The sequence below is a fragment of the Xyrauchen texanus genome, chromosome 26, assembly GCF_025860055.1.
Source record: "Xyrauchen texanus isolate HMW12.3.18 chromosome 26, RBS_HiC_50CHRs, whole genome shotgun sequence".
Lineage (NCBI taxonomy): Eukaryota > Metazoa > Chordata > Actinopteri > Cypriniformes > Catostomidae > Xyrauchen > Xyrauchen texanus.
The window spans coordinates 317,501-342,500 of NC_068301.1; the positions used below are offsets into that span (position 1 = coordinate 317,501).

At 39.8% G+C, this 25,000-nt stretch overlaps 2 protein-coding genes across 3 annotated transcripts in view; both read left to right on the forward strand.

The window, feature by feature from the left end:
• The first annotated feature begins 13,536 nt into the window (after window positions 1-13,536).
• On the forward strand, window positions 13,537-16,403 carry atp5if1a (ATP synthase inhibitory factor subunit 1a). Its single transcript, XM_052092677.1, has 3 exons — window positions 13,537-13,704; window positions 14,083-14,195; window positions 16,186-16,403. Exons 1-3 carry the CDS (start codon window positions 13,636-13,638, stop codon window positions 16,325-16,327), a joined length of 324 nt encoding a protein of 107 aa, XP_051948637.1. The 5' UTR covers window positions 13,537-13,635; the 3' UTR covers window positions 16,328-16,403.
• A 2,678-nt stretch (window positions 16,404-19,081) lies between these two features.
• Window positions 19,082-25,000, forward strand: part of LOC127619707 (heterogeneous nuclear ribonucleoprotein R-like) — a 7,744-nt gene continuing 1,825 nt past the window's right edge. The window contains exons 1-10 of one of the 2 annotated variants that reach the window (XM_052092662.1): window positions 19,082-19,251; window positions 19,846-20,003; window positions 20,116-20,234; window positions 20,356-20,463; window positions 20,720-20,833; window positions 20,938-21,114; window positions 21,263-21,398; window positions 21,481-21,686; window positions 21,783-21,932; window positions 22,048-22,169. In XM_052092662.1, coding sequence (XP_051948622.1) covers window positions 19,850-20,003; window positions 20,116-20,234; window positions 20,356-20,463; window positions 20,720-20,833; window positions 20,938-21,114; window positions 21,263-21,398; window positions 21,481-21,686; window positions 21,783-21,932; window positions 22,048-22,169 — 1,286 coding nt within the window. In that variant the 5' untranslated portion in view covers window positions 19,082-19,251; window positions 19,846-19,849. The remainder of the gene's footprint in view (window positions 19,252-19,845; window positions 20,004-20,115; window positions 20,235-20,355; window positions 20,464-20,719; window positions 20,834-20,937; window positions 21,115-21,262; window positions 21,399-21,480; window positions 21,687-21,782; window positions 21,933-22,047; window positions 22,170-25,000) is intronic. The other variant, XM_052092663.1, reaches the window with a different exon arrangement.

Consider the following 25,000-nt stretch of genomic DNA (forward strand, 5'->3'; position numbering starts at 1 on the left):
CATAATGCATGAGTCACATGAACAACAGCACTGCAGGGGTGTGTACAGGAACAATGGTTTAATACAGCCAGCAGGGGCCGGAACACTTTTTTACGGTCCCCTCCGGCATATTGCGGCCCCGTTTCACTCCTGGTTCTCCCGATGGCCAGTCCACCTCTGCGCACCCTCCCATCCTAGATGTGTGTGACTTTCTTTCTTCTGCAAAGCACAAACAATGGCTTTCAGAATATTATTTCACCTCTATAGCTCCACACAATGCAAGTGAATGGTGACCAGAATTTTGACCAGAAGTGATATGATCGGTGTGTGTGAGAAAGATCCTTTTTTACTATAAATCTCCACTTTCGCTTTAAGATGTGAAAGTGAAATTAAACAGGCACCACATGTGACTTTTAGATGTAAAAGTCAAAGTCAAAGTGGAGATTTAGGGTAAAAAAGTACTTAAATATTGATCTGTTTTTCACTCACAACCATCATATCACTTCTGAACACATGGATTAAACCACTGGAGTCGTATGGATTACTTTTGTGCTGCCTTTATGTGCTTTTTAGAGCTTCGATATTCTGGTCACCATTCACTTGCATTGTGTTCGTTGTTTGTGTTCTGCTGAAGAAATAAAGTCACGCACATCTGGGATGGCATGAGGATGAGGAAATGATGAGTGAATATTCATTCTTGGGTGAACTGTCCCTTTAAGGATAGGAAGTCAGAGTCAGAGCCCTGACCTGAATCCAAAACAAAACCTGTGGATGGAGTTACCCACTTACCCGGTGTTCACTGTCCATTCTGCATAACAGCCCCTGATCGGCCCCAATGTGCGTCGGCCCACCGGGAAAATGCCCGGTATGCCAGATCACCAGCCCTGCCCTGCACTTTCACTGAACATGAACAATTCTGCAAAGAAGAATGGGCAAATATTCCCCAATTTACATGTTCAAATCCATCATATGTCAAAGCCACATATGTTGAACACATACCAATAGACCATTTCCATTATGTTGTGGATTATGCTGTGTTCAAATCCTCCTTGAAAGTTCGTACTTACAAGGTCAGACTCGTAATTGTGATGTAATGTGCGTTTTATTCATATTAGTAGGATAGAATAAGTCTGTTTGCAATTTTCACTTTCTCTTTTTCGCACCAATGCAACAAAATAAAGACTTACACTTCGTTTATTGCTTAAATTGAAGCTTTATCTATCTTATTTGATCAATATTGTGCCACCACATATACTGATGGAAATATGAAATGTTCTGCACTTATACAGCGCTTTTCTTTTGACCTTAGAGGTTACCAATGTGCTTTAGACTGTGTGTCACACACACACACACACACACACACACACACACACACACACACACACACACTAATGGTGGCAGAGCTGCATGTAAGGGTCTGCCATTGGGAGCAACTTGGGGTTCAGTGTCTTGCCCAAGGACACTTCAGCATGTGGAGATGGAAACTTGAGCTTGAGCTTTTTGACATGAACGTGCATGTCTTAGACGCTATTGGCTAACTTATGTGCTTTTTGGAGCTTCAGAGTTCTGGTTACCATTCACTTGCACTGTGTGGAGCTACAGAGCCTCTTGTGCATGAACGTTGAGATGTGAGCAGTATTTGCTGTGAGACTCAGAGAATGACCTCACCTTCATCGCTCTGCAGACAGCGGTTGCCAGGATACCATTTCCATTGGCAACAGCAGAAGTGGAACAGCGAGAAGGAAAACATGTAATTGGGGGTCAGACATCCTTCCGGAAGCCCATATAAAGCCACCGGATGCTTTCAGAGTTCTAGAGGAGAAAAGTATGACACAGTTTAACATTATGTGCAGGTTTCATCAGATGACATCTTTATACTGAAACATGACACACGTCACTCTGGTGGGAATGTTCTGGTGAATGAAACAAAAAGACGTTTCATCCGTGACGTAACAGGTGTGAAATCACTTCATGTATGATCCATATCGTTGAAGAATCAGTATTTCTCTTCGTTTTTAAACATATATTTCTGTATTAATATTGTGCTCTTATTGTCTTTCATCTTGTTTTTGCTGAAAGCTCTTTTGGTATATTTGATGTGCTAGAAACGACCCATTAGTGGTTCAGTGTGCTGTTAGTGGTTTAGTGTAGATTGAATCATCCCTGCTGACGTGATGTGCATGAATAATCCCAATCAGAGTGTCAGAAATGTTTCCTGAATGTCTCTGGATATTTAGTAGAGAACACTGACCCCTCCTGATCAGATCAGAGCATTTCAACGCTTGTGTCTCAATTCACATACTTCAAGTATATACTTGAACTGGGGCAGTGGTGGCTCAGTGGTTGAGGCTCAGGGTTACTGACCAGAAGGTTGGGGGTTCAAGCCCCAGCACCACCAAGATGCCACTGTTGGGCCCTTGAGCAAGGCCCTTAACTCCAGGTTGCTCCGGGGGGATTGTCCCTGTAATAAGTGCTCTGTATAATACATTGGTACTCAGAAGGTTGCTGGTTTGATCCCCACAGTCACCACCATTGTGTCCTTGAGTAAGGCACTTAACTCCAGGTTGCTCCGGGGGGATTGTCCCTGTAATAAGTGCTCTGTATAATACATTGGTACTCAGAAGGTTGCTGGTTTGATCCCCACAGTCACCACCATTGTGTCCTTGAGTAAGGCACTTAACTCCAGGTTGCTCCGGGGGGATTGTCCCTGTAATAAGTGCACTGTAAGTTTTTTTTGGATAAAAGCGTCTGCCAAATGCGTAAATGTAAATGTAAATATACTTCAGTGGTGATGGACGGGACATAAAACAGCTTCTGTTGCGTAACAATTCATGTTTACTTCAAAAGTTCATCTGTTCAAGCTCCTGAGACCCGAGCGGGACCGTTGTGAACAAACACAACAGAACACATATTGTGCGCAGAAGTTTAACTCTTTAATGACAGTGTAGAGTCTTGTGAACAGTGTTCAATGATGTGTCATATAGAGAAGCCAAAATACAACATTCACACACGTGGACGTGGGGTCACACAAGGTTAAGGAACTTCAGCTTCACTGTCTTTGCAACTGAAATAGTTGAGAATCAAGGGGTTGTGGGCAGAGGTGTAGTGGTAAAAAAAGTGGTGGGTAAACTATAAATTCTGGTGGACCACGACGTTGTCACCCGGTAAGGTGGGCCACTGCCTACCGGTGTATGTGTATCCTGATGACATCGCTATAGGGCCTAGCCTATAGTATATGCTATCATTTGATGGTACTACCAAGGGTATCACTGGTTGTTCCCTCATCATAGGTCACACAATCACTATTCAATTCATACATTAATCTAAGTTCTTGTTAAAGAGACCCAAGAAGGAATAATATGGTTGAAATCTATAAAGTTTACTAAATGACAAAACAGAGAGAACAAAAATATTTAAGAGAGATAGAGAGGGAGGCTTATATCCAGGGCTTCCAATGCAATGCACTTGTACATAATGATTAGGGATTTGGGATTATTTTCATAGTCCATTAATCTGTTGAATATTTTCTCGATTAATCAATTATTTGTTTGGTCTATAATATGTCAGAACAATGCGGATCAGTGTTTCCCAAAAGCCCAGGAAGATGACGTCCTCAAATGTCTCGTTTTGTCCACAACTCAAAGATATTCAGTTTACTGTCACAGAGGAGAGAAGACACTAGAACATATTCACATTTAACAAGCTGGAATCAAATAATTTTTTACTTTTGTCTTAAAAAATGACTCAACCCGACTAATTGATTATCAAAATAGTTTAGATAGTAAAATAGTGCAGATTAATGACAGAAGAATGAATCTGGTGCCACATATTTTAATTTTAATCGTTTGGGCTCGTGAGTGACGGATGAATCTTGATGCAGTCTGCTGCTTCCTGCTGATTGGTCAACACTGACAGTAATGCAGCCAGGGTTTCCCATACGTTCATTTATTTGTGGCGGCCCGCCACAATATCGACGCTGACCGCCACACATTGATTTTCGATTTATTTTTTATTTTTTACTAAGCCTATTTAAAATCGTATTTGATTGCAGAGAGCAGTAGGCATTCAGCAGCACTAGGCTACCTCTCGCTCGTCCCTCTCTCTCTCTCTCTCTCTCACCCGTACCTCTCACTCGTCCCTCTCTCTCTCTCTCTCTCTCTCTCTCTCTCTCTCACCCGTACCTCTCGCTCGTCCTCTCTCTCTCTCTCTCTCTCTCTCTCTCACCCATACCTCTCGCTCGTCCCTCTCTCTCTCTCTCTCACCCATACCTCTCACTCGTCCCTCTCTCTCTCTCTCTCTCTCTCTCACCTGCACTCTGCTCAGTCCCTCTCTCTCTCTCTCTCTCTCTCTCTCTCTCACCCATACCTCTCGCTCGTCCTCTCTCTCTCTCTCTCTCTCACCCATACCTCTCGCTCATCCCTCTCTCTCTCTCTCTCTCACCCATACCTCTCGCTCGTCCCTCTCTCTCTCTCTCTCTCTCTCTCACCCATACCTCTCGCTCGTCCCTCTCTCTCTCTCTCAAATTCAAATTCAAATTCAAATGAGCTTTATTGGCATGACAAATTGTACATTGTATTGCCAAAGCATTTATATGAGCATGAAAATTAACAGTAGAACAAATTCTGTATTGAACAAGTGTGTAAATAAAAATAATAATAATAATAATATATATATATAATAATAATTAACAGTGTGTATACTTTCAGTGGTGTGTGAGTGAGTGAGCGTGTGTGTGTGTGTGTGTGTGTATAGTGTGGGTGTATTTGTGTGTGTGTGAGCGTGTGTGTAGTGTGTGTGTGTGTGTGTGTGTGTGTGTGTGTGTGTGTGTGTGTGTGTGTGTGTGTGTGTGTGTGTGTGTGTGTGTGTGTGTGTGTGTGTAGTGTGTGTGTGTGTAAATGGGCGCATCACTGTTTGGTCGACTCTTCCCTCTGTTTGTGGCAGGAGTTGATGTATTTTGCTGCTAGTGAAATGCAGTCTCTTTGTTCACCAAGTAAATATTGAGCTTGTGCATCATTCTTATTGAAGTTGGGACAAATCATTTCAAATTTGGGAAAGAAGTGTTTTCGAATGTCATTATAATTAGGGCAGGTGGTTAAGAAGTGCAGCTCTGTTTCTATTTGTCCTTGGTTACAGTACGGGCATAACCTGCCCTCTCTGGGCATCAGCTCTGTCTGTATCTGCCCTTCTCTATCATCAGGCTGTGGTCGCTCAGTCTGTACCTCGTCATGTGTTTCCTCAGTTTGTGTCTCTGACTGTACTCAGGTATTCTGCTGTCGTGTAGTCTCTGTTTAGGGTCAAATAACATTGTAGTTTACTTGTAGTTGTTAGTCGTGTTAGTCTGTGTGTGGAGCCTCAGGACCAGCTGGATGATGGGACTCTTCTCAGCGTTCACTTCATGGTTTTTAAGGGCTTTATAATGATAAGAGTTGGAGTCACTCAGTTTTAGATGTTTCCAAAATTTGATGGCTCGTTTCTCAATGTGGATTAATAGAGGGTATTGGCCTAATTCTGCCCTGCATGCATTGTTAGGTGTGTTCCTCTGTACTCTCAGGACACTCTTACAGAACTCTGTATGCAGGGCTTCAATCCGATTTCTGTCCCATTTGTCAAATTGGTGATTTAGGAGAGGACCCCAAACTTCACTGCCATATACTGCAATAGGTTCAATGACTGACTGGAATATTTTGAGCCAGATTCTGATCGGTATTTCAAATTGGATAGATGTTTTAATGGCATAGAAAGTCCTTCTTGCTTTCGCTTTCAGTTCATTCACGGCCAAGTTGAGGTTTCCGTTTGCACTGAAGTTCAGCCCGAGGTATGTGTAGTTTGTGGCATGATCAATTTTGGTCGTACCAAGGGTGAAATTGTGTCTCTTTCCCTGACATCTGGGTCTTTTCTGGAATGTTAGTACTTTTGTTTTAGTTGGGTTAATGGTCAGGGCCCAGGTCTGACAGAACTGATGCAGGAGGTCCAGGTTCTGCTGTAGACCCTCTTCTGTTGGAGACAGCAGGACCAGATCATCTGCATACAGCAGGAACTTTATACTGGAGTCATGTAGTGTGAGGCCAGGAGCTGCGGATTGTTCTAGGAGTTTCACCAATTCATGAATGTAAATATTGAAGAGGGTCGGTGATAGTGGGCAGCCCTGTCTCACACCCCGCCCTTGAGTGAAGAACTCCGTTTGTTTATTGCCAATTTTAATTGCACATTGATTGTTTGAGTGCATCGTTTTTATGATGTTGTATGTTTTGCCCCTACACCAATTTCTGAAAGTTTAGACAGAAGTCCTTGGTGCCAAATTGAATCAAAGGCCTTCTGGAAATCTACGAAGCATGCAAATATTTTAGTTTTGTTTTGGTTGATGTATTTGTCAATCAGGGTATGTAGGGTGAAGATATGGTCTGATGTTCTAAAATTTGGTAAGAATCCAATCTGACTTTTGCTCAGGACATTGTGCTCGGTAAGGAAGTGAACGAGTCTTGTGTTGATGATGCTGCAGAACATCTTCCCCAGATTACTGCTCTCACCCGTACCTCTCGCTCGTCCCTCTCTCTCTCTCTCTCTCTCACCCATACCTCTCGCTCGTCCCTCTCTCTCTCTCTCTCACCCATACCTCTCGCTCGTCCCTCTCTCTCTCTCTCTCTCTCTCTCTCTCACCCATACCTCTCACTCGTCCTCTCTCTCTCTCTCTCTCTCTCTCACCCATACCTCTCGCTCGTCCCTCTCTCTCTCTCTCTCTCTCTCTGCTCTCACCTACCTCTCGCTCAGTCCCTCTCTCTCTCTCTCTCTCTCTCTCTCACCCATACCTCTCAGCTAGTCCTCTCTCTCTCTCTCTCTCTCACCCGTACCTCTCGCTCAGTCCCTCTCTCTCTCTCTCTCTCTCACCCTCTGCCTCTCTCACCGGTCTCTCTCTCTCTCTCTCTCTCTCTCACCCGTGCCTCTCAGCTCGTCCCTCTCTCTCTCTCTCTCTCTCTCTCTCTCACCCGTGCCTCTCGCTCAGTCCCTCTCTCTCTCTCTCTCTCTCACCCGTGCCCTCAGCTGGTCCGCTCTCTCTCTCTCTCTCTCTCTCACCCTTACCTCTGCAGTCCCTCTCTCTCTCTCTCTCTCTCTCTCTCACCCGTACCTCTCGCTTGTCCCTCTCTCTCTCTCTCTCTCTCACCCGTACCTCTCGCTCGTCCCTCTCTCTCTCTCTCTCACCCATACCTCTCGCTCGTCCTCTCTCTCTCTCTCTCTCTCTCTCTCTCACCTGTACCTCTCGCTCGTCCCTCTCTCTCTCTCTCTCTCTCTCACCCGTACCTCTCTCTCACCCATACCTCTCGCTCGTCCCTCTCTCTCTCTCTCTCTCTCTCACCCGTACCTCTCGCTCGTCCCTCTCTCTCTCTCTCTCTCACCCATACCTCTCGCTCGTCCCTCTCTCTCTCTCTCTCACCCGTACCTTTCGCTCGTCCCTCTCTCTCTCTCTCTCTCTCACCCGTACCTCTCGCCCGTCCCTCTCTCTCTCTCTCTCTCTCACCCGTACCTCTCGCGCTCTCTCTCCGTCATGGAACACCGCTGCATAAATCTGTCCAACACAGCACTGTCAGTTATTACTTATTAGCCAGCATGCAAGGAGCCTAGCTAATAAGGAGAGCTAAGTTATTGTTAGAATACAGCTGGATTTTTGAGGTCAGCACGCTGTATATAGCTGGTAGGAGTCAATATCGATGCACGCGCATGGGAAACACTGGCAGCAGCGCATTATGAAAGACTTCGTCTTAGGTTTAACAACCTATGAAACTAATAATGAACAATATGAAACTAAAACGACATAAGCTTAATTTAAAATGGCTTAGGCACTATCTATTTAGAGGTGGATAAACCCACTTTGGAGGTGGGTAAATGCTATTTCCGAATTTTGGGAGGTGCGTAAACGGCGTTTACGTGCATTTAGCCTCCACTACATCCCTGGTTGTGGGTAACAGTAGCACACTTTGAAAACACACCCTGAAAAGTGTCTTTTTTGGAGCTGCATACTAGCATCCTGCTTGCCTGGTGTGTCCAGAATAATGTCACATGCTCAGGACTTTATATGATCTGTGTACCGCTGGCATCCTGTACTCAACACATTATCATATGACCAGTCGCTCACTTCTCCAGGAACAAAGTTATTTAGTCTAATTCAGTCTTTTCTAATGCATTTCTTATTAATATGATTTATGAGAATTGAGTTCCAGTAATGACTTTTAACATCTGTTAGAATAATTGACAATATCAAGTGGCCATCGGAAGTGTCAAACGGTGACATCACAGCCGCGCCCCTCCACGGGTCACTCCCACTGATGATGTGCATGAATGTCCAAGTCAGCTGCTTCTGTTTCCTTGACAACACCATTAATATGGCGTGTTCTGATGAATCCTGCTAAAACCTCTTGAACAGAGACCAACTGAGCATAGAGAAGAGAGTTCAATAGAGTAAATCAAATAGAATAGAATATAGACTAATAGAGCACAGCAGAATAGAATAGAATATAGATTAATAGAGTACAGCAGAATATAATAGAATATAGACTAATAGAGTACAGCAGAATAGAATAGAATATAGACTAATAGAGTACAGCAGAATAGAATAGAATATAGACTAATAGAGTACAGCAGAATAGAATATAGACTAATAGAGCACAGCAGAATAGAATAGAATATAGACTAATAGAGCACAGCAGAATAGAATATAGACTAATAGAGTACAGCAGAATAGAATAGAATATAGACTAATAGAGTACAGCAGAATAGAATAGAATATAGACTAATAGAGCACAGCAGAATAGAATATAGACTAATAGAGCACAGCAGAATAGAATAGAATATAGACTAATAGAGCACTGCAGAATAGAATAGAATATAGACTAATAGAGCACAGCAGAATAGAATAGAATATAGACTAATAGAGTACAGCAGAATAGAATATAGACTAATAGAGTACAGCAGAATAGAATATAGACTAATAGAGTACAGCAGAATAGAATATAGACTAATAGAGTACAGCAGAATAGAATATAGACTAATAGAGCACAGCAGAATAGAATAGAATATAGACTAATAGAGCACAGCAGAAGAATAGAATATAGACTAATAGAGCACAGCAGAATAGAATAGAATATAGACTAATAGAGCACAGCAGAATAGAATAGAATATAGACTAATAGAGCACAGCAGAATAGAATAGAATATAGACTAATAGAGTACAGCAGAATAGAATAGAATATAGACTAATAGAGCACAGCAGAATAGAATAGAATATAGACTAATAGAGCACAGCAGAATAGAATAGAATATAGACTAATAGAGCACAGCAGAATAGAATAGAATATAGACTAATAGAGCACAGCAGAATAGAATAGAATATAGACTAATAGAGTACAGCAGAATAGAATAGAATATAGACTAATAGAGCACAGCAGAATAGAATATATAGACTAATAGAGCACAGCAGAATAGAATAGAATATAGACTAATAGAGCACAGCAGAATAGAATAGAATATAGACTAATAGAGTACAGCAGAATAGAATATAGACTAATAGAGCACAGCAGAATAGAATAGAATATAGACTAATAGAGCACAGCAGAATAGAATAGAATATAGACTAATAGAGCACAGCAGAATAGAATAGAATATAGACTAATAGAGCACAGCAGAATAGAATAGAATATAGACTAATAGAGTACAGCAGAATAGAATATAGACTAATAGAGCACAGCAGAATAGAATAGAATATAGACTAATAGAGCACAGCAGAATAGAATAGAATATAGACTAATAGAGCACAGCAGAATAGAATAGAATATAGACTAATAGAGCACAGCAGAATAGAATAGAATATAGACTAATAGAGCACAGCAGAATAGAATAGAATATAGACTAATAGAGTACAGCAGAATAGAATAGAATATAGACTAATAGAGCACAGCAGAATAGAATAGAATATAGACTAATAGAGCACAGCAGAATAGAATAGAATATAGACTAATAGAGCACAGCAGAATAGAATAGAATATAGACTAATAGAGTACAGCAGAATAGAATAGAATATAGACTAATAGAGCACAGCAGAATAGAATAGAATATAGACTAATAGAGTACAGCAGAATAGAATAGAATATAGACTAATAGAGCACAGCAGAATAGAATAGAATATAGACTAATAGAGTACAGCAGAATAGAATAGAATATAGACTAATAGAGTACAGCAGAATAGAATAGAATATAGACTAATAGAGTACAGCAGAATAGAATAGAATATAGACTAATAGAGTACAGCAGAATAGAATAGAATATAGACTAATAGAGTACAGCAGAATAGAATAGAATATAGACTAATAGAGCACAGCAGAATAGAATAGAATATAGACTAATAGAGCACAGCAGAATAGAATAGAATATAGACTAATAGAGCACAGCAGAATAGAATAGAATATAGACTAATAGAGTACAGCAGAATAGAATAGAATATAGACTAATAGAGCACAGCAGAATAGAATAGAATATAGACTAATAGAGCACAGCAGAATAGAATAGAATATAGACTAATAGAGCACAGCAGAATAGAATAGAATATAGACTAATAGAGCACAGCAGAATAGAATAGAATATAGACTAATAGAGCACAGCAGAATAGAATATAGACTAATAGAGCACAGCAGAATAGAATAGAATATAGACTAATAGAGTACAGCAGAATAGAATAGAATATAGACTAATAGAGCACAGCAGAATAGAATAGAATATAGACTAATAGAGCACAGCAGAATAGAATATAGACTAATAGAGCACAGCAGAATAGAATAGAATATAGACTAATAGAGCACAGCAGAATAGAATAGAATATAGACTAATAGAGCACAGCAGAATAGAATAGAATATAGACTAATAGAGCACAGCAGAATAGAATAGAATATAGACTAATAGAGTACAGCAGAATAGAATAGAATATAGACTAATAGAGCACAGCAGAATAGAATAGAATATAGACTAATAGAGCACAGCAGAATAGAATAGAATATAGACTAATAGAGCACAGCAGAATAGAATAGAATATAGACTAATAGAGCACAGCAGAATAGAATAGAATATAGACTAATAGAGCACAGCAGAATAGAATAGAATATAGACTAATAGAGCACAGCAGAATAGAATAGAATATAGACTAATAGAGCACAGCAGAATAGAATATAGACTAATAGAGTACAGCAGAATATAATAGAATATAGACGAATATAGAATATAGGCTTGTATAGCTAATGCGCATGTGCACTCTTCAGTTGATTGACAGGTAATGTCTGTATCTTAAAGCTGATTGGCTCTTTTACCTGTAAGGCGGGACTTTCTATCTACATCCACCATATCGGGCATTCCAGTTTCTCCCATTCATTCGAATAGAAGTGCTGCATCTTGGGCTAAATAGTTTTGGCTCTGGTGTCATTTTGTCACCATGGTTTTATCTGGGATTTTCCAAATGGTTTTTATGATGGCTGTTTGGGTAAAATAAGGTATTTGGTAAACATTACTTAACATAACTGAAGATACTTGGTCTTTTTGTTACATGAATTACAGAATTCATGTTTTAAAAAACAAATGTTGATAATAAGTTGCTAAATAAAGACAACAAATACCACAATCATGTGAGTGAACGTGCCTAACGAAAGGGAAACTGTTGTAGTCCTTATTTAGCAACTCACTTGTTCTAAAACGCACAGCGACTTCCAAATGAATGTTGTATGATTGTGTGTCATTTATGTTGGATAACAAAACGGCCATGTATCTTAAAGTAATGTTGACCACAGACCTTATGTTAAAGACCCACAGGAATATCCAGAGGGAACGCATGGCTTGAAAAAGCTAATTCTCATCCTAGTTTTGAAATGAACAACTCTATTAATCAGACTCTCTTCTCCAGCACACAGCAGTTCCCGTTCGATTCAGTTCTCTGAAGCAGCACTATGTAGCACTACTGTAGCTAGTGTTTCTAAAGAAATAAACTTAAAATAAAATAATAAACTTAAACAGATTCCTCCTAATGGATTTAATATGAAACTATAACTTTTCTGTCACTGTGTTAGTACATAATACACATGATATGCTACAGTTTAGTAAAGGTGACGATGTGCATTTTAAAGCCGTATAATTGATGAGGCTCATCAGTGCTGGGTATAGTGTCAGGGCTGATCCGTTTGAGAGGTTTCACTTCTTCCCCAGTGATTTCAATGAGATGATTCCCTCTGTAGATTTCATATGTGTGTCCGCACATCGAGATATTGAATGTGTGTTGTGCGCTCTGCCCTACACCAGAGATCTGGTCATACTGACACACTGGAGATTTGTTGCTATGTTTTATTTATTTTATATTTAATTATGTTTTCTGGTTATTTGGCAGTATTAGAGTAATGAGACAGGGCCTGAAAGTATGTGCCTCACGTAGGGTTGTCACCCATCACATTAAATACGGGATTGTCCAATTTTTAATGATGAATTATGATGAATGAAGTGATGCGTCCCATCTTAATTCAGTATGGGACTCTAAGCAATTGAGTAAAAATACTTTCATTAATTTCGGAGTACTTTTTACACCCATGCGGAGGTGATGAGACGATAAAAGTAAATCTCTCATTGTAAAAGAACTCCATTTCAAAATTGTTCATAGATATTACCCTTGTAATTTATTTTTGAGCAGGTTTTCTGAGAATGTATCTTCTTTATGCTCCTTTTGCAATATTGAAGAAGAATCTATTCTACATTTATTTTATCAATGCCCATTTTCTAAATCTTTCTGGTCAGATGTTACCTTGTTAGTTTTTTATTGTTGCAACAAATTGGTACAAATTTCAGAATCTATAATTTTTTTATCAGATTTTCTTTCTAATGATGTTAATCTTAATTATACGGTATTTTTGCTTTGTCTTCTGGGCAAGTTTCATCTTCACAAAGCCAGAAGCATTCATTGTAATCCTGATTTTAGAATTTTCTCATCTGATATAAAGTCCCTTTTTTCTTCTGTTAAGAATTTTTCAAAACCTTTAAGCTCTAAGGTTTTTAAAACGAATAATATCCTTGAGTCTGTTGTAAAGAACCTTTAATTTGTTATGTTAACAAATTGTAATATTGTATTGTTTTGTATAACATATTGCTTTCTATTTTGATGTCTGTATCCCCTCTTATTGTTATTGTAATTATTATTATTTTTTCTTTTTTTTTTCTTTTCTGCTCTCTGTTATTGTATAATTTCTTTAATTTGCAATAAATAAAAAAAAAAAAAAAAATCTCTCATTGTGACAGAAATGTACTCATTCAGTAACGAGTATGAGTAATTAACAGACTGTTCAAGACAGACAGTGCTGATAATAATATTGTGATTCATTGTACTTTCCTAATTTTCAATGAAATTAATAAACTTTACGATGGCGGTTGAACTGCTTTTGTGGTCGTACGGCAGATGATTTGCGACAGTTATAGCGCATGCGCAGTGTTAACGTTAGTGTAATTCGTCTCCCCGCCGCTATGTGGCAGCAGTGACATTGAGCGCTGTTGTTACAGTCAGTTTGTCTGTCTGTGTGTTCAGATCCTCACTTGGGAGTGCACACGCTATAAAGCGGCTTTATCACACATAATCACACATAATCAGTCATGGCACGATTGCTGAGGAGCAGTTTAAGAGGATATTTCACCTCACAGATCCGCATGGGATCCGATCAGGTACTAATGTTTGAGTTTATTATGTGTTTTATTGATCTGATTATCAAGAACTTGAGTGGGTTAGGGTTATGAATGTTTCATCAAAGTCAGGAATGAATAACAAAGAACTCATAACAGACAATCACTATGTTTCTGGTCTCTCTGTTCAAATCAAATGTGCTTTACTGGCATGACAAACGTCGCAATGTATTGCCAAAGCATTTGCAATGTTTACAACGAATATTGAACTGATGAGAACAAATTATAGAATGAATACGTAAAAGATCAACATATAGTGTGTGTGTGTGTGTGTGTGTGTGTGTGTGTGTGTGTGTGTGTGTGTGTGTGTGTGTGTGTGTGTGTGTGTGTGTGTGTGTGTGTGTGTGTGTGTGTGTGTAGTTGGGTGAGTTGGGTAAGGGTGCTGGTAAAGGAGGAGGTGCAGGCGGGTCAGTGAGGGAGGCCGGAGGAGCGTTCGGTAAGAAGCAGGCAGCAGAAGAAGAGAGATACTTCAGGTGAGTCATTCATTTAGATTCTCAGTGGCATTTTATTTACATGCTATTTCAAAGAATATCAATATACATATCCAGAAAACATGGAACTTTTTATTTTTGTGTTTAAATATCAGGTCATGCTGTTTGTTGTCATCGTGACATGTCATCCATATAGAAGAATAGAAGCCTTTAATATGGTCACAAATTATTTATTTTTGTGCATATATATATATATATATATATACACACACCAGCTAATATATATATATATACATACCAGCTGACACCAGCTAATATATATATATATATATATATTAGCTGGTGTCAGAGTGCAGGTTTAGCCATGATACGGCGGCCCTGGAGCAGGTAGGGTCAAGGGTCTTGCTCAAGGGCCCAACAGTGGTGTCTTGGCGGTGCTGGGGCTTGAACCCCTGACCTTTCGGTCAGTAACCCAGAGCCTCATCTGCTGATATAAATAAATATACATCTCCAATAAATAAATATAAATAATTATAACAATGTAAAAAATATAAAAAGAATCAAGTTATGATTTTCACATAAAAATGATATTGCATACTGGGTTATATGTGAAGATTTAATATATATGTGTGTGTGTGTGTGTGTGTGTGTGTGTGTGTGTGTGTGTGTGTGTGTGTGTGTGTGTGTGTGACTAATAAGCCGGTTTGCTCATTGTGAACTTATTTAAAGGAGACCTATTATGCCGCTTTTAATAAGTGTCAGGTGTGCCCAGAATGTGTCTGAAGTTTCAGCTCAAAATACCCCACGGGTCATTTATTATATCATGTTATAAAAGCCCTTTTTGGGTGGAATCAAAAACACACCGATTTCGTGTGGGTCCCTTTAAATGCAAATGTGCTGCTGCTCCCCGCCCTCTTTCCGGAAGAGTGCTGTGCCTTTACAGCTCGTGCTTCAGTTACTACGGCAACAACAGAACACTAATGACACTTTCTTCGTCTCACTGTATCTGCTCCAGGACTGTGTGTACATCCCTCAGGGGAGGAGCTATGATAACAGGGCGGAGTCCGTCACCAGTCGGGGGCGTGGCCTGATCTAATGTGACGTCACTTTAGAACAGAAATTAAAACTGTTCATTTTGACACACTGTTTGATGAGTAGAAATATAATATAGACTTTTATCATTGTAGAGTGATTGTGTACCTTTTAAATTCACTTCTTATATTCCATCATTGTTTGAAAGGTTAGAAGCTGTACTTTACTAAGAGAATCTGTTACCTCTGAGCAAAGAAAATGGTGGATGTTGTCCCTGTTTTTACGCTGAATAAAACCTTTGCTGTTGCAAAAACGCCTGAGAGAACAATAGACTGCCACAGATATCACCTGCATGCATAAAGACAAACCCCAAACCGGTTACCATAGTAACATTCCCCCAAACATGAAGAGCACAATGACATTCAGTCCAGTCACCGCTCAATAACAGGAAAACAAAAGACAAATTAAAACAACGGAAGGCAAGTTCTTCACAATCTACAGTATTCCAAACTTCAAAGTCTCCTTTTATCCTCATGGGAGATTTGAGTACTCTTTAACACTTTAGGGCCGTAATCACTAACAAACGCAAAGAAGATTGAGGATTGTGTAGATACCCACGCCGTATGTCTTATATAATGGATCAAATACCTATTTACACCCAGGATGTGGAGCGTACCCTGCCATCGACCCAACAATATGTCAGCCTGAACTATTGTAGACCTATCCTGGCAGGTTTGGCATGACCTCTGTGGAAGTGGCCATCCTCCAATCATTGTAACATCAGAGGCAGACCGGAGGAGACAAATGTGGAAAGATGGCCAATTAAAGCAAACCGGTATCCATCAAACCCTCTGTCCTGAGAGACTGGCACGGTTTCAGATGCTGTGCAGAACTTCACTGAAACACTCAAAGATTCCTTAATATTCTGAGATTGATTTGTGCTGTTCAGAGCTTGACCGCACACACGATAAAGACTGATGTTGTCTCTGTGTTCTCACAGGCAGAAGGAGAAAGAGCAACTGGCAGCGCTGAAGAAACATCACGAAGAAGAAATCGACCATCATAAGAAAGAAGTCGAGCGTCTGCGGAGAGAGATCGACAGACACGAGGGCAAGATCCGGAAGCTCAAACATGACGACTGAAGACCATCATCCTGCACTTGTGTTGAATGAGAAAACTCTGTGATTAGAGCTTTATGAATAAACGTTTGCAAAAGTCTGCGGTCTTCCACAAGCGTGTTATTATATTAATGGAGATTTGGCATCAACGGTTATGTGTAAACCGTGAACCGCTCATTATGTTTAATAATTGTGATATTTAACCGAGATAATCCCTGAAGCTACATTCATCTGTAAGAGCCATAATTAAACACTGATCTTGGAACAGCCGAAATACTGAATCTCACCATCTCATGTAAGAGTCACTTCTCTATGAAACTATAAAGTATATAATGAAAATGCAAGGATATCAAAATATATCTGTTTAAATGAATTATTTGTATTGGTCTGAATATAATTCTTATTTATAATATTTAATTCATATATATAATTCTCCTGATATTTGGAGGGGTGTTTCTATATCCCTCTAGGCTTGAGTGATGTTTTGTTGTGATATCGTTATTTAGTGATAATCGAGCCTCTTGATTTCTGCCTAAAAGTGTGTGTTAAAGTTGCATTTGTGGATTCCTGAGAAACAGTTGATATACAAATGCCAAAACAAACACCCCTTCAAAGCTCCGCCCTCAACTCATAATCCTAATTAATATTCATAAGACCATATTTTTGAATGCAAATAATAATGTATATAGGAAGGTATCTGTTTAATGCCAAATTACAGTACGAGAATATCGATAGCAGAGGGGTTACCAGGATATCATGTTTGGGGGGGGGGGGGGCATTTGGCTTGTTTGGGGGGGCAACATAAACAATTGAAAAAATCTGCGCAAAATTAAGCTATACTACACACAATCTGTTTTAGTGCATATCTTTTTCTAAGCCAGGAACCCAGAGATAGGCACAGGGCCCCTATTAGACTGCCTCCCCCTAGACACGTCCCTGATCGATAGACAGTAGAAGAATACAAAACGTAATCTTAACCCCGCCCAGGTGTGACGTCTGCGCGCATTATGGAATATTAATGATATGAAAAATTATAAAGAAGAAACTAATTAGACTTTAATTTCTTTATGTATTTTTAATACATTATTATTGACAATACTGCGGTGTCTTTTACACACTACATTTGGAAAAAAAAATTACCGTTTGCCTAATTTAAACCAGGTAAACAACACGTTTACTGCAGATAAGATATACATTGAGTGAAATTTTGTTTGTATAAATACCAAACATGTTAAAATAAATAACTGACCCAATGGGTGCTTTTTGTTTGAATTTTTCACGCAATTTAGTTCAAATGTATTTTTATTTTGTATTAATTTACTCCTTTATTTCTATATATTAAACGTATTATTCACTCTATTGGTTAATTTCCATACATAGTTTCCCATTTATTTACAAAAATCGTAAGATATTTAAGTTGTTTTATTTATAAAACTTTATTCTAAAGAGATAGTTCTGTACTCGACTATTCTAAACACAACATCACTTTAATTTCCGAATATATATATATATATATATATATATATATATATATATATTTGTATATTAATATTAAGGTATATTAAGAGAACTATATTTGTCCGTTAGACGCGTGCTCGAGCATTCCGCTTCCCCAACTTTCATAAACAAGCTTTGAATGCGTGGAAATTAATTTACAAACACAATTTCTCTCCCCATTCATGTGTTATTTGGAATAATCAATATGTACTATTCAAAAACAAAACCATTTTTTGGAACGATTGGTTTAACAAAGGTTTAATTTTTGTTAAAGATTTGATAAATCAATCAGGTGACCTACTTAATTATAATGAATTTATTAATTATATTGGGACAAATGTATCTTCTAAAGAATACTTTAAACTTATTCGTTGTATCTCCCCGAAAGTACTTTATCTTATTAAAAAAGAAAAGATGTATAATCCTGTAACTCCAAGTTTTCTTCCTAGTCTGACTGTTGGGGGCCTTTCTATTAGAGATAAGAAATTTAATAATATATATATCAGAAGAATATTAACCAAAGAAAAAAGTTCTTCACCTAAGGCAATGGTGAAGTGGAAACAGGATTACCACTTTCTGGTTTTTAAAAATTTGTGGTCTGATATAAATAAATATGTACTCCCTAATAAAGTTAAAGAAACTCACTTTAAAATAATAAACAGATACTATCCTTGTAATGACTTCATTAGTAAATTTAAAGAAGGGTTTTCACCACTATGCAGTTTCTGTAATGAAGAAAATGAAACAATAATACACTTATTTTTTAGTTGTAATTATACTAATTTATTTTGGTCCCAAGTTTCTTGGTTTCTTTTTGAGTTATTTTATAAATTTATCACAATAACTGAGGTAATGGTCTTGTTTATGGATTGTAACTCTGATTTATTGGAAATGAATAATATAACGAAATTTCTCATTTTATTTGGAAAATATCATATACATAAAGCAAAATGTATATCCACTGTACCAAATGTTCGACTATTTTCTACTGATTTGAAGATGTTTTATAACTCTCTAACTTCAATACAAAACAACCGCAAAGCTCTAAAGACATCAAAACTGTTGGAAAGGATACTTAATGTATTAGAAAGATGATTGATATGTGAAATAAGATGCAGAATTGTGATTTTTTGTTTTTGTTTTTTTGTTTCACGGATTCAAATGTCTCTGTATTTCCCTTTAACGTTTTCTCAATTAAAAAAAAAAAAAAAGAGCATTCCGCTTCCCGCCTCGCCCGTCTGTGCGTGCGCACTCCCGCGTCCTGTGCGCCGTGACGCAACCGGTCCGCCGCTCGAGGAAGTGGCGCTGTTGTTTGAGCGACGGGATTGTCTCGTTGTGTCTCGTGGGTTCGTCGGGAGATTTTTTTACCGTGTTTCGGTGAGTTCTGCCTTTCATGAACCGGGACTGAGCGCGCTCATCAGCTCACGTGCCGTCCGGTGATCATAATCGCGGTGAGTGTGTGCGGCGGGTGTGTTTTTATTGTGTCTGTCTCGCGCTGCTGTAGGCCGCGGGAATCTCAGTCTGTCCAGTTTGCCGATTTAACGGGTTTATTCGGTGAGCGGCGGCGGGTGTGACGGTTAAAGGAAGTCATATATGAGCTATAGATCAGTTGCAGGCACATATGAGCGTGAATATATAAACATACACGCGAGTTAATGTTTTGTGTTGCTAACCTCATGCGCGAGGGGGCGGAACAGTGTGTGTGTGTGTGTGTGTGTGTGTGTACGTGTACGCACGGTCATGTAGTGTTTTGATTGTTTGCGGAAACATCAGTGATTTGCAGCACTGTGTCTTTAAATTGATAATGATATGAACAATTTATTTATTATTATGATTTGAGTCTAATGCGGATCAAATGTGAATTCAACTGTTTATGAGAGAGAATAATATTTGTTTTTTAACAGTGTTTTTAGTATGGTTTAATTAAATGATATTGTGAATAAATGATTATCTTTTAATAATAGATCAGACTGAAGTGTTGTTTTTGTCTTTTATTTTGACACATTTAATTTAAATGAATTGACATGTTTGTCTGTGTGTGTTAGAGTAATGGCTGCTGAGGTGAATGGCAGCTCTGGTCTGTTGAAAGAAGACGAGGAGCCCATGGACGTGACCGCCGCTCACACAGAGAATTACCAGACACTGCTGGACGCCGGATTGCCCCAGAAGGTGGCCGAGAGTCTGGACAACATCTTTCAGACCGGTGAGTCCTCCTGCTGGATCTGTCAGTGCTCTGAGCGGACGGTCTGGACGATTGAAATATCTTGGACTATATTGTGCGCCCCCTGTGATTTGTGTTGAATGTTTATGTTCAGGTTTGGTGGCATATGTTGATCTGGATGAGCGAGCGCTTGATGCTCTCCGTGAGTTTAATGAAGAAGGCGCTCTGTCCGTACTGCAGCAGTTCAAAGAGTCCGACCTCTCACACGTGCAGGTGAAACACATTCATCACACTGGGGAAGAAGTCTTGTGAATGTCTTTATTTTGTGATCTGATCAATCTGTGCCTTATTTACTCAACATGCAAGATTAGTGCTTTACTGTGATTGTTTATAGAATAAGAGCGCTTTTCTGTGTGGTGTGATGAAGACGTACAGACAGAGGGAGAAACAGGGTAATAAAGTGCAAGAGTCAACTAAAGGCCCCGATGAGACCAAGATAAAGGTAAGAAATGTGTTTATCATGTGTTTGTTTAGAAGCAATAAAGCTGCAGATCTGAGAGTAACAGAAATTATCATGGAAATTAATACCTTTTGAAAATGCCATGGATTACATTTCTTTTAATTCACTAAAATGAATCCAATTTATGTCACGTAAAGCGGCGCAGTGCCAAAGACCCGTAAAGCGGCGCAGAGCAAAAGTATATAACGTTGTGATGAAATTATTTACTGTTTTTGTTGACAATTTCCTGGATCCACAGGCTCTGCTGGAGAGGACAGGATACACTCTAGACGTCACCACTGGTCAGAGGAAATATGGTGGTCCTCCTCCTGAGGAAGTGTTCACAGGGCCCCAGCCGGGCATCGGCACAGAGGTCCCACTCTTATTCTTAATTCTTGGACTGTTCTCATGTCCTCTTCAGTGTCATTATAATCTGATGAAGAGTGTTTGAAGTGACGCATGTGTGTGTTTCTGCAGGTGTTTGTGGGTAAGATCCCACGTGACCTGTACGAGGACGAGCTGGTGCCGCTGTTTGAGAAGGCCGGTCCCATATGGGATCTGAGGTTGATGATGGACCCGCTCACCGGTCAGAACCGTGGCTATGCCTTCATCACCTTCTGTGGCAAAGATGCCGCGCTGGAAGCGGTTAAACTGGTGTGTGTCTGCCAACATACAGCCATATTTCACTCAATGAGCTCCAACTCGTGTTCATAATTACTACATATTCTTGTTAGATATATGACATGTTTTTCGTAAGACTGTATATATAGTGTGTAATTTGTGTCTGTGTCCTCTTCATCAGTGTGACAACTACGAGATCCGGTCGGGGAAATATCTGGGCGTGTGCATCTCTGTGGCCAATAATCGCCTCTTCGTCGGATCAATTCCAAAGAACAAAACCCGAGAAAGTATTTTGGAAGATTTCGGCAAAGTTACAGGTCAGAAACACGAACTGAACGTTTGGTGTGGAGGAAACTGGCCTCACCCTGACTGAGGCTGACAGACATGTGTGTGTTTCAGAGGGTTTGCAGGAAGTGATTTTGTACACGCAGCCGGACGATAAGAAGAAGAATCGCGGTTTCTGTTTTCTGGAATATGAAGATCATAAATCAGCGGCTCAGGCGCGCCGCAGGCTCATGAGTGGGAAGGTGAAGGTTTGGGGGAACCCTGTTACCGTGGAGTGGGCCGACCCGGTGGCAGAGCCTGACCCAGAGGTCATGGCAAAGGTCAGTGACTGTGTCCGTACACCCATGTTGTTCCGTTAATGTAGAAGACTGCTCTAGTGGATAGAGGGTGACCTGTTAGTGTGTTTATGTCTTCAGGTGAAGGTGTTGTTTGTGCGTAAACTGGCCTCACCGGTCACAGAGGAGTTACTGGAGAAAACGTTCTCTCAGTTTGGGAAACTGGAGCGAGTCAAGAAGCTTAAAGACTACGCGTTTGTTCACTTCGAGGAGCGAGATTCTGCAGTCAAGGTACAACACCTGCACTCGAAACACTGATGTTACACAGGTAATGAATGCAAAGACACAACACACACAACAGTTGCTGAGGTCTCGTCTTTAACTGCACATTTGCATTGTCTGTCAGGCGATGCAGGAGATGAACGGTAAAGAACTTTGCGGTGAGCATATCGAGATTGTCCTGGCGAAACCTCCTGATAAGAAGAGGAAAGAACGACAAGCTGCACGACAAACCACCAGAAACACGGGGTGAGACTCATACCTATAAGTAATTACATTTTCCTTAAAGAAAATTAAACCAATTTGTAAGACTGTTATGATTTTTTGGATTGTGACTTAGTTTATATAACTCTTAAATGCATTTTCTCCCAAGTTCTCATCCATTTAACCCCTCAAATTTCACCAAACACTCTTATATATTCTGTTTTTAGAGACCTGGCACATATATCTATCACAAATGGATCTACAAAATGCCCAAAAGCAATATTTTCAATTAGAAAATAATAAAATATATTTAGATTTTTTTATTTCTTATTTCAAAGAGGTGATGCGATATATCTAGAACAGGATTCATTACTTTCACACTGAAGATTCATGAAGCACAACTGTCAAAGCAGAAGAAATGAATGCCCTCTAACGTGACTGGTTAGACCGTTTATGTTTATATGAGCTGTATATGAGCGTCAGCACTGCAGAATACATTGAAGTCTGTGAAGTGAGTGATATTTATACGAGTAAAGGGTCATCACATGACTCGTGTCAGCGCTGCAGAACACATTGAAGTCTATGAAGCGAGTGATATTTATACGTGTAAAGGGTCATCACATGACTCGTGTCAGCGCTGCAGAACACATTGAAGTCTATGAAGCGAGTGATATTTATACGAGTAAAGGGTCATCACGTTACTCGTGTCAGTGCTGCAGAACACATTGAAGTCTATGAAGTGAGTGATATTTATACGAGTAAAGGGTCATCACGTGACTCGCGTCAGCGCTGCAGAACACATTGAAGTCTATGAAGCGAGTGATATTTATACGAGTAAAGGGTCATCACGTGACTCGTGTCAGCGCTGCAGAACACATTGAAGTCTATGAAGCGAGTGATATTTATCACGAGTAAAGGGTCATCACGTGACTTCGTGTCAGCGCTGCAGAACACATTGAAGTCTATGAAGCGAGTGATATTTATACGAGTAAAGGGTCATCACGTGACTCGTGTCAGCGCTGCAGAACACATTGAAGTCTATGAAGCGAGTGATATTTATACGAGTAAAGGGTCATCACGTGACTCGTGTCAGCGCTGCAGAACACATTGAAGTCTATGAAGCGAGTGATATTTATACGAGTAAAGGGTCATCACATGACTCAGCGTCAGCTCTGCAGAACACATTGAAGTCTATGAAGCGAGTGATATTTATACGTGTAAAGGGTCATCACATGACTCGCGTCAGCTCTGCAGAACACATTGAAGTCTATGAAGCGAGTGATATTTATACGAGTAAAGGGTCATCACATGACTCGGCGTCAGCTCTGCAGAATACATTGAAGGCTATGAAGCGAGTGATATTTATACTGAGTAAAGGGTCATCACATGACTCGTGTCAGTGCTGCAGAATACATTGAAGTCTATGAAGTGAGTGATATTTATACTGAGTAAAGGGTCATCACATGACTCGCGTCAGCCTGCAGAATACATTGAAGTCTATGAAGTGAGTGATATTTATACGAGTAAAGGGTCATCACATGACTCGCGTCAGCGCTGCAGAATACATTGAAGTCTATGAAGTGAGTGATATTTATACGAGTAAAGGGTCATCACATGACTCGCTTCAGCGCTGCAGAATACATTGAAGTCTATGAAGCGAGTGATATTTATACGTGTAAATGGTCATCACATGACTCGTGTCAGCGCTGCAGAATACATTGAAGTCTATGAAGCGAGTGATATTTATACGAGTAAAGGGTCATCACATGACTCGTGTCAGTGCTGCAGAACACATTGAAGTCTATGAAGTGAGTGATATTTATACGAGTAAAGGGTCATCACATGACTCGTGTCAGTGCTGCAGAATACATTGAAGTCTGTGAAGTGAGTGATATTTATACGAGTAAAGGGTCATCACATGACTCGTGTCAGTGCTGCAGAATACATTGAAGTCTATGAAGTGAGTGATATTTATACGAGTAAAGGGTCATCACATGACTCGTGTCAGTGCTGCAGAATACATTGAAGTCTATGAAGTGAGTGATATTTATACGTGTAAAGGGTCATCACATGACTCGTGTCAGCGCTGCAGAATACATTGAAGTCTATGAAGTGAGTGATATTTATACGGGTAAAGGGTCATCACATGACTCGTGTCAGCGCTGCAGAATACATTGAAGTCTATGAAGCGAGTGATATTTATTTATTATTATATATATTGAACTCAATGATTATTATTTGTCTTTTGTTGTCTGTTCTGATAAATGCTCAGCAGTTTAAATACTACAGGACAGTTATCCCGTAGATCTGCTTTATAATTCTTATACTGAAGTCAGGAGATTCATGTAAGTTTTAATAAAGGAGAAGGATGATATTGAAACACTATTGGTGATTTCTCTCCACCGGTTGTGCTACAGTTCAGAGGAAACATCTAATCTGGTGCTCCTGCCAATGTTACACTAATCTTTCCTCCATTTCTTTGGTCCAATGAGACTTTCTTGATGCCGCTAGTTGATGTTCTGTTGCAGGTACATCAGGACTTCTCCCACTGAAACTTCCCGCCCTGTTTCCTGCTCTCTCATTGGCTGTAGCTCAACGCTGCAGTTGTATTCAGTCAAAACATATTTCACACCTCACGATTTGGAGTCGCAGACGGGTCCAGATATTTAACATGCTAGATATGTCGCTGACATCGGCGATGTGCCGGCGCTTCTCTCAGATCGTGTCTTTGATAGTTCACATGTTGTGATCGTCACTCACGGGAACGAGCTCTGATTTGCCCACGAGTTCGGGCTTTTGTCGGCGATCTCCACGACAGACTGAATGAGTCTAAATACAATAGATTAGTTACGTTATTTCAGAGGTACACCCAAACG